General features: G+C 60.3%; 1 protein-coding gene across 1 annotated transcript in view; it reads right to left on the reverse strand.

Moving 5' to 3' along the window:
* Positions 1–1,477: 1,477 nt before the first annotated feature.
* Positions 1,478–14,201, reverse strand: part of HDAC7 (histone deacetylase 7) — a 91,102-nt gene continuing 78,378 nt past the window's right edge. The window contains exons 4-25 of the mRNA XM_082496390.1: positions 13,672–13,783; positions 13,106–13,221; positions 12,812–12,934; positions 12,188–12,297; positions 11,646–11,762; positions 11,228–11,426; positions 10,133–10,341; positions 9,614–9,823; positions 8,588–8,813; positions 7,966–8,099; positions 7,205–7,325; positions 6,900–6,949; positions 5,633–5,740; positions 5,349–5,404; positions 5,053–5,140; positions 4,621–4,740; positions 4,063–4,160; positions 3,850–3,968; positions 3,515–3,648; positions 3,313–3,397; positions 2,944–3,082; positions 1,478–2,337 (exon numbers count right to left, since the gene is read on the reverse strand). Of these exons, the coding sequence (XP_082352516.1) occupies positions 2,292–2,337; positions 2,944–3,082; positions 3,313–3,397; positions 3,515–3,648; positions 3,850–3,968; positions 4,063–4,160; positions 4,621–4,740; positions 5,053–5,140; positions 5,349–5,404; positions 5,633–5,740; positions 6,900–6,949; positions 7,205–7,325; positions 7,966–8,099; positions 8,588–8,813; positions 9,614–9,823; positions 10,133–10,341; positions 11,228–11,426; positions 11,646–11,762; positions 12,188–12,297; positions 12,812–12,934; positions 13,106–13,221; positions 13,672–13,783 (2,720 nt within the window). The 3' untranslated portion in view covers positions 1,478–2,291. The remainder of the gene's footprint in view (positions 2,338–2,943; positions 3,083–3,312; positions 3,398–3,514; positions 3,649–3,849; positions 3,969–4,062; positions 4,161–4,620; positions 4,741–5,052; positions 5,141–5,348; positions 5,405–5,632; positions 5,741–6,899; positions 6,950–7,204; positions 7,326–7,965; positions 8,100–8,587; positions 8,814–9,613; positions 9,824–10,132; positions 10,342–11,227; positions 11,427–11,645; positions 11,763–12,187; positions 12,298–12,811; positions 12,935–13,105; positions 13,222–13,671; positions 13,784–14,201) is intronic.

Below are 14,201 nucleotides of genomic sequence, written 5' to 3' on the forward strand. Positions count from 1 at the left end.
GGAGGAAACTGGGGCACGAACTCTCCCTCGACGTTTAACTTTGGGCTTCCTCAGAGGCGAGGAGCGGCCGAGAGCCACATCGCATCAGGACTGCTCCTGCGTGGCATGAGTCCAGCTGGGACCCACGGGGAGAAACGGGGATGAGGTTGGGACCGAGCGGGGAAGGGAAACTGAGGCCAACGGAGGGAGAGGTGGTGGCATTGGAGGAGCCCCGGGGTGGGGGGCTGCAGGGTGCCTGCCTCAGCTGAGGGGATGGAGCGGAGGGAAGGAGCTGCAGTGGTTGGCACTGGGGGAAGGGGTGGCAGCACCAGCCCCAGCTCGGGGACACCAGAAGCGCTCAAGTGCCCCAAGGCTGGAGACGCAGCTTCCCACCACCCTAGAGCCCACCAGGGGCGGGGGGAAAGACCCACAGGATGGTAGGACAGCGTCTACCACCGCCAGGCTCTGGTGAAGCCAGAGAGGTTCTGGGGTGCTTTTTAACCCCTTCCTGCCCAAACTGCCCCGTTGCAATGTGACGCCCTCCCTCCTGTCCAGCAAGAGGGTGCCCATCACCAGACCACTGTGCCGGGTGAGCGCAGGTACCCGAGTTCCGGCAGCACGGAGGCAGCCACACCATCAGGGGGTACGGGCAGTGCCACAGCGTGGCCGTGACGACTTCCCTGCGTGTCACTCAGCTGTATGGATCTCACCCCCTCCCCACCTCTGTGCCCTCGGCCGGCGCTGCTGCACCCCACCTCTGGGCAGTCGGAGACACAGAAATGTTTTATTCTTCCAACGTCCTTTTTTTTTTTTTTTTTCCTCCTTCTTTGTAACCTTTTTTTTTTTCTTTTTTTTTTTTTCTTTTTTACAAAATCTCCTCCCTGTGCCTGCAGATGGAGCCGGGCCACCTCCCGAGCTCAGCCAGGTCTCAGCACCCCATCCATCCCCTCCGTCCCCAAACCCCGCTGCAGCCCAGCACCGTGACACTCAAGCGGGGACCTGTCCTTGTGGGGCAACCCGTGATGAGACACAGGGAAGACATGGGGAAGGCTCTCGGGGTGACGAGCTGCATGACGCCCTGTTGCAGTATGAGATGGGAAGAAGTCAAATCTAGATGGACACCTCATTTTGGGGAGGCCCGACCCTGCCTCTGTCACCCTGAGATAGCAGAGGGACAGGGAATGTACTGCTGGGGCTTTGGGGATCCTTGGGGGTGCTGAGCCCAAGCAGAGGGTGATAGGACTTGATCTGAGCTGGAGAAGAGGAGCCCATCGGGGTGCTGGGCTGGGGGTGCTGCTGCAGGGAGGGTGGGCTCGGGGGGGGGACATGGGACGACTGGAAGACAGCGGGGCTGCCCCTGCTTTAGGGATCACAGGGGTCTACGTCGGTACAGATCCTCAGGTCAGTGGGTTCTAAAAAGGGCTCGAGGCACCTTGGTAACGTCCACACGAAGAGGTGTTTGTTCCCGAAATTCCCATGGAAAGAAGAGTACGTCAGGTTCACATTAGCACACGTCAATTGTACATAGTGCAAATCAGAGCCCCGGCACCAGAGGGATCCCGCTCTGGTTAGTGGTTAGGATGTCCCACGGGTGCAATCCTGGGCACTGCAGCCACTCCAGCCCTTGCTCTTCCCCAACTGCAAGGCGATGGGCGCATCATCCGCAGCTGTCCAAACCCTTCTCGTGCACAACGAGGTCACACCCCACGTCACTGTCACGCTCGCTCCCGCCCTGTGCCCCACCAGAGGAAGGGCAGCCAGGAAGCCTTCACGAGAAGACACAGAGAGCCCGTCCCTCCCGAGCAAAACACAGGGCTGCTTCTCAAAGGTGTCGCTGCCTGTCCGGAGAGGAGCTCTGGGTGCAGTCCCGAAGGCGGCTCTGACCACCCACAGCATGGCCACAACATCCATCCCAACACCCACCCCCTTCCCCAAGGGTGAGGAAGATCCCAGGAGAAGGGCAGGTCTGAGCCTGGCTGCCACCACAGCCAGGGGGGGTGGAGGCCTCTCACACATGTCCCCAGAGGGGTTTCAGGTCCCAAAGGTTGGGGACTGATTGCAGGCACGGTCTAGGTTTGCAAGGCCACACCGTGCAGAGGGAGTTTATGGTTTTCCATCGGTCCCGAGCAGGAGGACATCCTTTGTGGAAGACCTGCTGAGGCGGCAGCCAAAGGTCCATGCCATTTCAGGACCATGACTCGGGGAGTGAGGATGATGTGGCAAACAGAAAGCCAGGAGTGAAGAGCGAGCGCTGGGCTCGGGAGAGTCCAGCCACATCCTGGAAGCAGGGGAGCAGAGAACGTCACTGCTCATCACTGGTTCATGGGCTCCTCTTCCTCCATCGGCTCGTCTTGTGGCCTGAAATGGAGAAATATGACACATGAGACAAGGAGGAGACCTGTGTGACACAACACATCCCTCTCAGCATCAAGGGGCCTTCTGGCAAGTCCAGCATCTACACAACAAGCCTCCCAGTGCTTCCTGCTCCACCAAGACCTTTGTAGACTCTGGCTGAGTCCTGGTGAGGATGAGAAAAGGTGGTGGGCAGGTGGGGACCCCGCTGAAAGGAGGTGACGAACCTCCACACCTCCAGTCTCCAAAGAGGGAAAGAGGATTTGGTCTCATTTCCTTCCTGTTTGGGAAAAAGCCCAGCACTGAGTCTCCCAGAAGCCAGTCCAGGTCCTGACCAGGTGGATGCAGGACCTCACTCCACCACCCACCGACGCTGAACGCTGAGGCTGAATCTGCCAGGATGTGAGGGTTGGGTATCGGAGCTCTCAGTGGAGAGGACGGTTGTAATTTGTCTCCCACAGCCCAAGACCTGCTTAAAGCCGGCACTGTCCTGACCTCCCCGAAGCTCATCAGGCCCTTTTCTGCTGCCACCCCCGTGACAGCAAGGCTTGGAGCCAGGCACACAGGGAACGAGGGGCAGCCACATCTCCCAGGATCAACTAAGAGCATCACCTCTTCTCCACCATCACGGCCACTGAGAGGGAAGCCAAGGCTGTGACTGTCTCCACCTCTTCTGCCTCGTGGTGTTGTGCCTCCAGGAAGGAGCAGCCCAACTTGGAGGCAAAGCGCTGTACAGCCACCCAGTATTTACCTGCAGAAGAAGCAAAAATCAGGAGGTGCCAGGATTAGGGGTGCCCCAGGTCTCCAGGCTGTCCTTGCAGTTAGTGGGGCATCACCCTCCCATGAGGAGGAGAATGATGGAGAGCTTCACTGGGGTCTTTCATGCCATATGTCCCCTTGGAGGTCATGGGGTTTACGGGAGAGGGGAGGAAATGGTCACACTTGACTCTTCCATGTGAACCGAGCCCCTGGGACACTCACTCTGGACCTGGATCACTGTTTCCAAGGAGCGCACAGCGTTGGGGTTTGGTTTCTGCCTCATGCTTTCTTCTGGGAGAGGGTCCAGCTGCCAAAGGAGGACACGGCGGGTCAAGAGGAGGGAGCTGTGCCCAGGGCTCGGCTCACAGCATCAGTTCAGTCCCACATCCATGGCCCACACAAGCCACTGACCCCCAGCTCTCACCTCGTTGCCCAGCAAGGCTGACACGCAGGCCTCAGACGCATCGCAGATGGCCGTAAGGTCATGGCCACCTTCTAGCGCGAGGACGATGGCTCCGCCAGCCAGGCTCATCAGCTGCTTCGTCATGTAGCCAAAACCTGGAGGAGAAGCCCGAGGGGTGGTTGTCAGCCTCCCTGCCCAAAACGCTGGGGCCCCGGCCCTCCACGTGAGGCCGGTACCAACCCCAAAGTTCTCCCCTGGCTCCCTGGAGAGCTGCCACCCCTACGCCATGGTGCCAGCCTGGGTGGGCAGTGGGAACAACCCGCCCCGCGCCAGCGGCGCTGCTTCCACCTCCTTACATTTAGCTGAGACTTTGTAGCCACCCAGGGGTGGCGGGTGGCCATCAGCTGCATCGAAGCCGGCCGACACCAGCACCACATCGGGGGCGAATTCGTGTGCAATTGGCATCACCACCGTCCTGTGTGGGTAAAAAACAAATAAGAGGTGTTAAGTGCTGGCTCAGCCTGACACCGAGGCAAAGAGGAGATGAGCAGAAACGCAAGGAACGGTACCTGAAAGCAGCCAGATACTCAGGGTCACCCATGGGGGGGTCAAGACCTCCAGTCCAGGCTACGTTGACATTAAATCCCTCACCAGGGCCAGCACCAACCTGGGAGAGAGCAAGGACAGCAGTGAAGGGCTGGATGTGGCCTGCAGAGATGCTGGGGCAGTGCCCTGAGCGGGCTCCATCGCTGCCGGGCTCCGGGGAGGCAGGGCTGGTTGTCCCGGACCCCCTGCCCCGTGTCACAGGAGCCGGCTGGGTTTGCAAAGCTCGTTGAAGAACAGCAGAAGCCACAGCATTTTCCGGGCATTTTCCAGAGCCTTGCAGCCATCAGTCACCGTCCCTGTGCCGCTGGCTGCAGGCTCGGACAAAGCCTCGGCTCTGCAGCCGGTGGGGTGAGCCAAGCAGGATCGGGCATCAACGGGAAACGAGCTCGTAAGGCACTGGCACCAAACTATTCTCGCTCAAACCCGGCACTGCCCCGTTCTCCTGGCTGTCACCTTCGCCACCAGCGCTGCCATTCCCGGGTAGAGCTGCACAGACCTCACAGCCCGTCGGTGCTTTTTACCTCGTCGGCAGCCCCGCTACCGGGGAAGAAGTTGCCATCATCGTGACGATGCAAAGAGATGTAGAGAACATCGGGGTCTCTGTAGAAGATCTGCTGAGTCCCATTGCCGTGGTGAACATCCTAGAGTGAGAGAGAGATTGGGAAAGTGCTCTTTTTTTTCAGCCTTGAGGGTGGCCCGATAGCTTAACGGAGCTAAAAGCAACTGGATCCCTCCCCTGCTCCAGGGCTGCATCCCCCATCCCCAGGATCTGCTCCTGCTCCCCCATCCTGACACGCCGGAGGGGTCCCAGCCACGCAGCTGGTCCCCGAAGGAGGAGGTTTCGCTGCTCTCCAGTCTAGCTCCATCTCAGAGCTGGGAGAAGGTGCAGACACCCACTCCCGGGGATGTCCTGGGGAGGAGTAGGGACGCGCTGGGGGACCCGGGGGACTTACCCAGTCCACAATGAGGATCTTGCTGAGTTTCCCTTTCTGCTGCAGCTGCCTGGCGGCAATGGCCACCGAGTTAAAGAAGCAGAATCCCCTGCAAAGACGGAGTCGGAGCCAGTTAATGCTCTGGGGCCCTCCCTGAGCACCCGTCCCTCCTGGCCCGCATCCTCCCTTCTCCCCTGGCCGGGATACGGATGGATCCTGGGGGAGGTTAGTCTGGAGTGATTCTGAGCCAAGGAGCTGGTTTTTGGGGCTCCCCGGGTGCCAGCCGAAAGCCCTACCGCTTGGGAAGGGGCCCTTACATGGCAGTGGAAGGATCCGCATGGTGTCCAGGTGGCCGCACCACAGCAAAGCCGTTCTGGGGACAAAACAAAGGCGAGTAATCAGAGCTGCTGCCCCCAGCATCACGCACCCCCCCCACCCCCTGGGCTAGTGTTTTCTGCCACATGGGGACAGCCGGAGACGGAGCCCACAGCAGCATAGGGCTAGGAGCACCCGGTGCCGGCTGGCGAGATCCCCCAGCCCCCCTCTTGCCCAGCCACAGGGCGATGCACAGCTCTGGGACATCCACATGAGGCCACCCTACCTTCAGCTCCCTGGTGGCCACCTTGAAGGCCAGCTCAGTGACACTGCCCGCAGCCCAGCGGGCAGCGTTGGAGGAATGCAGCTCGTTCCAGATGGTATCGCTGTCCACCTGGAAGCAAGGGGATCGGTCAGACGGGGACAAGGCACCGGTGGAGGAGATCTCGGCCGTGCGGGACCCACGCTCTCCACCAGCCACCCTGCTTGGGGCCAGGGGTTGAAGTCCCATGCAGGCTGAAGGGCCGGGCACTGTGGAGCCGGACCACCTCGCACGCAATGGGGCAAGCTCCCCGGCTCCACAGCAGCTCCCCGGTGCTGCCGGTCAGGATGGCAGCTCCTCCGCCTGCCGTCAGCCCCAGCCCCCAGCTGAGCTCCACACAGACCATCTCACCCTGCACCCGGGGGCTGGAAGGAGTGACTGAGAAAACGCTCGTTACCTTCTTTATCTTATTTTATTGTTTAACCAAACATCTTGGTTTGATCAGGATCACGTCAAGGGCCGAGCCAGAGCCGGAAAACTCAAGTCTCTTCTGATCAACTCCATGTGTGCAACTCAAAGGCTCCCCTCTGCCCACGGAGAGGGGCAGCTCCAGCCCCCCCGCTGTCGGGGCACGGGCGAGAGGAGGGCAGGGAGGGGGAGGCAGAGCGGGGAAAGTAGATGCAAACAGGGCTGAGAAGAGCTGGTGCCCAGCAGCGGGGGCAAGGAGAGGAGAAGAACCAGAAGAGGCAGCAGGAAGGCATGGAGTGAGACCCTTCCTGAAAGAGAGAGAGAAGGACAGAGACGGGGGGGAGAGAGGAAGAGAGGAGAACGCAATGAATGGAGAGAAACCAGGGCGGCAAGCTGTGAAAGGAGAGGCCACAGAAGTGTCTGGAGGGAAGTGGCAAGCTGCTGTCCCCACAACACCGCTCCCCACCCGCAAAGCAGACCATGGCTTGCGGCTTCCCCCAGCCGTCCCACCGGCTCGCTCCCTTCTAACAGCCCAGGCTCTTAGAAATGGCTGTGAGGGGCTTTTGGTTCCTGGGCCCCCTAGAGTAAGAAGGCATGAAGGATCCCCTTTCAAAGGTGGGATGCTTAGGACCATCCTGAGGACAGGGCGAAGCTCTGATACAATGACATCTTGCCCACAGATGGATTGCTCCCACCTGCGGCTACCCAACCTTGGCAGCCCAAAGACTTCGGGAGCTCCCTCTCCACAAGGAGGCCCTTGCTGGGGACAGATGAAGAGAACAACCCCGTCCAAAACCGCCCAGAGCAGACATCAAGCACTTACCCCCACCCCTCCGCAGGGCAGCATGACAAACATCCGCTGCGACAGGATCCCTGCAGAGAGAGGGGACAGCGAGGACTTCAGAGCTGAGAAACTGGGGATGGCTGGGAGAAAGGGTGCACGGCACAGGAGTACCAAGGAGCGAGGTTTGGCCTGGCTGCTTAGCCAGAACTAGGACCAGCCCCCAGAGGAGCTGCTTGGCGTGGTCCCCAAGGGTGCTCTGAGACCCGGAGTGGATGTGTGGGCAGGGACGGGCAGAAGGCGAGGGCACGGCTGCCCGAGGGAGCAGTGTGGATGTGGATTCTCACCTGCCAGCTTCCCGTTGTCCAGTTTCAGGCGGTTGAGGGGATTGGTGCCGTAGAGGAAGACGTGGCGCTCGGTATGGACACACTGCAGCTCCTCCAGGGTGGCCTTCCGTCCCCGCAGGCACTGCGGCAGATGGAGGTTGTGACCAAGCCGCTCCAGGTGGGAGACGCAGCCTCTCCCACCCAAGCGCGCCATCCTCTGAGGGTGGAGGGGACACATCCCGCTGGCCGAGTACAGCCACACCTCGTGTCACCGCAGCCGGGGAGGCAGCTGCAAGGCTGAGCACGGTGCTTCTTGCATTGGATTTGAACCGGAGCAACCCCCCTCATTTGCAGGCAGGGATCAGGCAGGGTATGCCAGCACCACCTTCCTACAACTTCAGAGCTTTGTATGGACCAGTCAGCCCAGCAAGACCAGGGCAAGGTTTCTAACAGACTGGAATTGACACTGGTGTTCCCAGAGTTGGCAAAACACTCCGTTTCAGTAAGAATCACGCCTCTCCCTGCACCCATCTTCCAGCAGAGCAGACTGTTGCTGCCATTCAAAGCTGGAGATGGTCAGACCAGCACGCTCCAACTTGGCTCTGCCAGCAATGGGCAAGTCCCTCTGGTTAATGGTGGTAAACAGGCTGAGAAGATCCGGGAGCAAAAAGAGATGGAAGTGGGAGCAGGATACCCCATCACACCATTAGCATGAGATCTGCTCGTACCAGCATCCCCCTCCCAGACAGGCGTCCGGCTCCCACCCTGCCGCTCGCGCTCACCTCGCACTGACTGCGCAGCCCTCTCTCCTGCAGACGGGACCAGATGCTCTGGATCCTGCCCGCGTGCTCCGGGTGGTTGCTGTTGTCACCACAGGAGCACTGGTGTTTGAGCATGACCGAGTCGTAAACCAGCCCTGCAACGCACAAGGAGAGCTGCTGTCCCGAGACTGGGCTAGACATTCAGGCCTTGATGGTGCAGACGCTAATTCCACTCCTTTTCAGGGGCTGGCCGAGACCCCGAACACCCGTAACTATTCAGTTTGACTGAAACACCTCCCTCAAACCACGGGAGCCTCTGTCCCAACATCCTTGAAGCAAATCCTGCCTTGGATATATAAGAGAGCTGAACCTTGCCAGCATCACTGGACCAGGATGGCAGTCGAGGGGCCAGATGGGCAAGTCCTGCTTGGAAAAGCCACCTTAGATACGGAGAGGGGGACTGTCATGGCTTGCTCTGCTCTTTTTGCAGCCAGCCAGCGCACTCCCAAGCATTTATGAGTATGGGAGTGACCGGGACTGATGCTAAGCTGCCCCTGGGCATCCCCACCTCCCTTCCAGCTCTTGTCCCCAGCCCCTGCTGCTGCTCCAGCGGCGACAGCCCCGCACAGGGGCCAGGCCGTACCTGTTGTGAAGTGCGGCTTGGCTGGCTGCTCCTGCACAGACAGGGAGAGCGTCTTGGAGGCCGTGTCCTGGGCAGGAAGGGAGACAGTCGCGGTGGCAGGAGATGACTGGGCCCTGGAGAGGGGTCTGTGCCCGGCATGGATGGTGGGGACCATGGGGGAGTCGGCCAAGGGCTGCCGCTTGAGGAGCTGCTGCTGCACGCGCTGATAGGAATCCCAGATATAGGCCTGATGGAGAGAGGCGGCGGTGAGCACGGCATCCAGAACAAGGCACCAGGGCGGTGAGAACAGCATCACCCGGCACAGGGAAGGGAGCCCGGCACTGTGCACCCTCCCAGGGTCTGGATACGACAGCCCCCTCCACGCTGGGGGGCTCGGAGCCAGTTTGCAGGAGCTGGGACATGTCACGCAGCATCTGCTGCTCTCTGCTGGCTCAGCCCCGCAGCGCTGGGCAGCCCGGCTGCAAGGCGCAGCAATTTGGAGGACGATGCCCAGCAATCTGGAGACGATGCTCTCCCAGCCTTGCTGCAGCTCTCGTCCCTGTCCTAGCGAACTGCCCCAGGCTGGAGGAAGGCACAGACATGGTGCCTGTGTCCTTACCCCCACAGCACCCCTTTACGGAGGTGGCTCTCGGTCTGATCTGACTCTTCCCAGGCTCAGGATCCTACCAGCTTTGCTGGGTTTGTGCAAAGCCTCTAACGGGAGACACCAAGGGATGGAGAATAATTGTTCCAAATTGCAGGGCAGGGATCTCTGCATGCTGCCTGTTCAGGACTAACGCTCAAAGCAATTAAGCCACAACTGGAGAGAGGGACAAAGCTAGGAACTCCACCTCTTAACAACCCACTCCTGAGCCTGTTATGAAGGCTTCAAACCACCTCAAGGGCTCCACGCACCTTGGGGCAGCCAGGGAAGGCCCTGTCCCTTTTGCCCATGGGCTCCTTGTGCCCAGCAGGGAAAGGGCTGCTTCAGGTTGGCAACCTGGACCCTTCTCCAGGGCTCTCCCATCCCTGCCAGCCCTTGTGTACCTGCTGTAGGACAAGCTCCTCTTGAGGCTGCATCATCTTCTGCGTCCTCTCGGGCTCCTTCACGCTGCTCCCCGGCCGTGTGGGCTCCACACGTGCCCTCGCTGGGTCGCTGCTCTCAGCTCCGGCCTCTGGGAGTGTCCCCTCAGCCTCCATGTCCTCTGAGGAGGGGATCTGCCGCAGACGGGGCTTCTCGCTGGATTTAGCCATACGCTGCAGCCGGAGGGGTCACAAATGAGCACAGAGAGGTGGCAGGGGACAGGCTAGGCCAAGAAGGTCATGGGGGCCGGCAGGGCATCTCGGGGCAGGAGCACAATGGATGCGGGTGCCAAGGAAGCTGAGCAGGGACCCTCAGCTTGCTGCTACGAGTCTGGGCAAGGCAGCATCTCGCGTGCCCGGTGAGGGCTTGGCCCTGGACATCTGGTACTCCCTGCCCAGCAGGTAGGGATGCCATCTTGCACCCTTCTAGCATGTGTCTCCCATTGCCTCCTACGTGCCCAGGCTGGGCTTTCCACGACTTACCTTGCCCAGATGCGTCTGCTGCTTGAGTCTCTCCAGGAACTGGGTGTGATGCTGCTGATACACCAGTTGCTGCTGGATGGCCTTGGGATTCTGGGGCAGAGGCTCTGAGCGGGTCCTGCCCAGCGGTTTATGGTGGCCTGGGAGCGACAGGCGCTCCGCAGAGATGAGCGAGGGGGCAAAGGAAAAGGGGACCGTTCCCAGACCTGGCACTGGAAGGGAGAAAAAGGAGAGGTGAGGGGTGGCATTGTCCACTGGGCAGACGTGACAGCCTGCAGAGCAGTCAGTCCACACCCCAGCACAGAGCAGCAGTGCTGTCTGCGCCCATGCAGACTATCTCCAGGCAGCCCTAAAAATGACAGTGCCCAGCCCTGGAGCCCAGCACCTGGTAGGATGGATGCACTATGCCTTTTTGGCTCCCCTCCTTTTGTCCCCATCACTTTGGCATCACACAACCCACAGGGGTCTGGGGACACAATCTGGCAGACCTCAATCATCTCAGTCACCCCCTCAGCTTCCTCCTCAATGGGAGAAGCTTCCTTCACTGCAGGTAACACAGGGTAGGTAGAGATGGAGCCAGGAACCAGCCCAAAGGAGCCAGTTCTCCTTCTGCTACAGTTAGAGTGGATTCCCCAGAGGGGCTGGGGGAATAAGGCAGCCAGATGCACCAGCCAGATGCTGTGCTGCTCAACACAGGGTCCGTAGTGAAATCTGTTGGCACAAGACCCAAGGGAGGGGCAGGAACGACACCTTGGAGGGGGGCTTCTGGGCTGCAGGGAAGGTGAATGGCTCCACACCAGCCCAGCTCAGGAAGGGCAAGGGGCAGCTGGAGGGAAGAGCCAAAGCTATGGCTCTCTCTGCATTGTCGAGGCTGTGGTGCCTGCAGAACTCACCCATGGCAAGGACACGCTGGCTAGCCAGAACCAGGGTCAACATCTTCCATTCCCTCAGCCCCAGCTCATGGGAGAGTAATGGGAAAATCAAGGCCACTGGGCTTTCCTGGCACCCAAAAAACCTGCCTGCCCCAAGTGAAGCTCCACGCTGAGCCCTGCCAGCGCTGACACAGCCTCCATACCTGTCACCAAGGTCAACACTTACCCGCCACCAGCGGAGTGTGGGTGACCGAGGGCTCGAGGATGATGACGGGCTGGAGCCGAGGGGATAAAGGACTCCCAGCCTCGTGCTGCTCCAAGCCAGCTGGTATGAACATGGGTGAGTGCGTGCCCGTGAGGACAGGTCCATTCAGCACAGGCACCCGGTGTGCCAGGCTGGAGAGGGGGCGGCGATCTGCCTCTCCCTGCAGAGAGGAGGAGGAGTGGGTTAGCAACCTGCTGGGACACAGCACGGGGAGGGGATGCCACATCCTCACCCTGCCCACGGGCAGTGCCTGTGAATACTCAGAGCCAGCGCACGCCTGGCATTACCCCAGGACCCCCAGACCCAAACGAAAGGGCTTCCCCTGCCCGGCGGGGACCCTCTGCCCAGTTGTGGGGCTATCTACAACCTGGCTACCTACCCTGGCGCTAGTGGTAGCCGGCAATCCCAGTGTGATGGCCGGAAGGGAGGTTGCACTCTGCAGGGCAAACTGGGCCAGTGAGCTCTCCTGCATCATCAGGCGCTGAGCCAGGGGTGTCTGCACCAAACACAATTCATTAGTCTCCTACTCCAGCAGCAGCAGAGCTCAGCATGGGACAAGGAGCTCGGGCACGGGCCAGGCAGCAGAAGAGGGTGGCTGAGCCCCAGCTGCCCAAGGGGACACTTGGGGCCAGGGCATCGGGGACCCGTGGCAACAGCACATACACTAGGAGACAAGAAATGCACACTGCAAAGGAGGGCAGCATGTCAGGAGCAGCGCTGGGCCGGGCAGAGCATCCCACCGTGCAGGGAGAGCAGGGCTAAGGGCAGTTCCTGGGCAGTGGGGTTCAGGGCTGGGGTCCCTGGGGGCAGACGCTACCTTCGCCTGAGCCTAGGATGGGAGTGGGAGATCAGGGCACCCAACCCTGGGGTCAGGAAGCCCCAAGCCGCAAGACCTCTGGCTGCGAGGCCGTCAGAGCTCACCTCATGGGCCATGCCGGAGGCGGCGGGGAGGGCTCCGTGCTCGGCGGGGAGGCTGTCGTTGGGAGAACTGCAGCCGGACACCGGGGTACTGCTACTGCTCGGGGAGGAGTCTGCATAAGGAAAAGAAACGGGGGTGATGGGCACAAGCACCCAGAGAAGGGCTGCACAGCTCCTGCCCCAGCCCTTCACAGCCCTCCCTCTCTCTGACAGCTGCCCACCTCCCTCCTCGGGTCAAACCTCCCTTCGGCCACGTGGACAGTGGAGATGGAGCCGTCCTGCCAGCATGGGAGGCACCACACCCCAGTGAGCAAGCCTGACCAGCTGCGTTTGCTCAGGACCTTAGACCCTTCCAGCCATGTAGGTCCATTACAGGTCCATTACAGGCCAGAAAAGCAGCATGGTACAGATGCAGCATTGTCCTTCCCTCATTCACCATCCCTGCACCATCACAGCACAGCTCCCTCCATGGGCTGTGCCCTGAGGAGGGCACCGATAATGTGCCAAGCCTTGGAGTCACGGCCCCCAGGCAGTCGTGGTGCAGGAATCTGGGCAGACTATAACAGCTCCAGCCTGGCCCCAAGGTCTCTCCAAACCCCCGAGGTATCGTCCAGGTGAAACTCTCACCGATCGCCTCGGGCGGCCGTCTCTTCAGCGAGGGGGGAGCGCTCTCCTTGCGCATCAGAGGGTTCTTGCGTCGGTCAAGGCACTTCCTGGGCTTGCAACGCACCTTCAGGTTGGGCTCAGACGCTGTGAGTGGACAAGGCAGTTAGTTAGTCCCGGCCCCACTGACGATGGGGGCAAAGCTGGACTGGTTTTGTGGGGACAGGTCACCCTGCTTCTCAGCTCCAGCCATGCCCTGCGAGCAGGCTGAGAGGGCATCGTGGCAGGAGGGAGACGGCATTATCCCCAAGGCCTTACCCGTCTTCCGCAGCGGAAAATGCTCTGGGGGGTCAAGAGAAGTGCTGGGGACAGGAGGCAGGAAGGTGCTGAGCACAGGAGGGGAAGGGCCCTCCGGATCCAGAGGCTCCAGAGACCTACAGGGAGAAGCCACCTTGTCAGAGACCTTTCCCAGCTGGTGGCCACGGGCCACCCACGCGACACTCTCCAACACAGGGGTGGCCCATGGGGCATTGCCTTTGCCAGGCACGTGATAGCTGCTCTGCTAGTGGCCAGAAAGGCTTGTCCTGTCCACTACCACAAGCACCTATAGAAGGGATCCAGCTGCTGGGTCTGCCTTGTCTTAGAACAGAAGACAAGAAGCCTAACAGTACTTTTTAGGTCTGGAGTTGGACAAGCCATCAAAGTCCAGCAAGGTCAGGGAAAACAACATGGGAGCTTCATCCACAGGCATTAACTAAACAGTATTTCTGAAGACCAGGAAGCAGAAGATAACGGCAAGATCTTGCCCAAGATAAATAGCCACCTTTTCTGGGTCCTGAGCATGTGTTTGGCTTGGGGCAGGCCAGAGGATGCCCTTATTTTACCTGTATGGCATGGCTGAAGGGTTGGGGTTGCTGGTCCTCTCCAAAGCTGCCTGCTGCTTCTTCAGGATGACCTCCGCCAGCTTCTGCTTCACCACTGTGCTGGCCACAGCACCTGCAGAAAGACCAGCAGTGACCACACAGGGCTGAGAGCCGACACAGAGCACTTTAAAGGATCCCTGCAGACATGAGCACGGCCCTAGAGCTTCCCCATGGCTGCACGAGTAATGCCAGGATGGCTGGAGACGCCCTACAAGCACACAGATGCTGACAAAACCCTGTGGAGGTGTTTGGTGCAGTTCTCAGGGCAAGGTTGGCTCAGGGAGAGAAAGGCCAGCTGGGACAACCGGAGTTTCCCAGATGGTCAGGGGAGCATCCCTGTCCCACCCTCATCCCACAACATCTCAGGAGCCCGATCTTTTCATGTGCGCTTCGCTGAGCGGCTGGTGAGAGGAGGAGCACGGCCAGAGGCGAGTCTCGGCTGCAGATCTGCCTCCTTCATCCGAGCCAGAGAGAGCAGGTATAAGCTGACA

This window comes from Vanellus vanellus (genome assembly GCF_965231255.1).
Source record: "Vanellus vanellus genome assembly, chromosome: 28".
NCBI lineage: Eukaryota > Metazoa > Chordata > Aves > Charadriiformes > Charadriidae > Vanellus > Vanellus vanellus.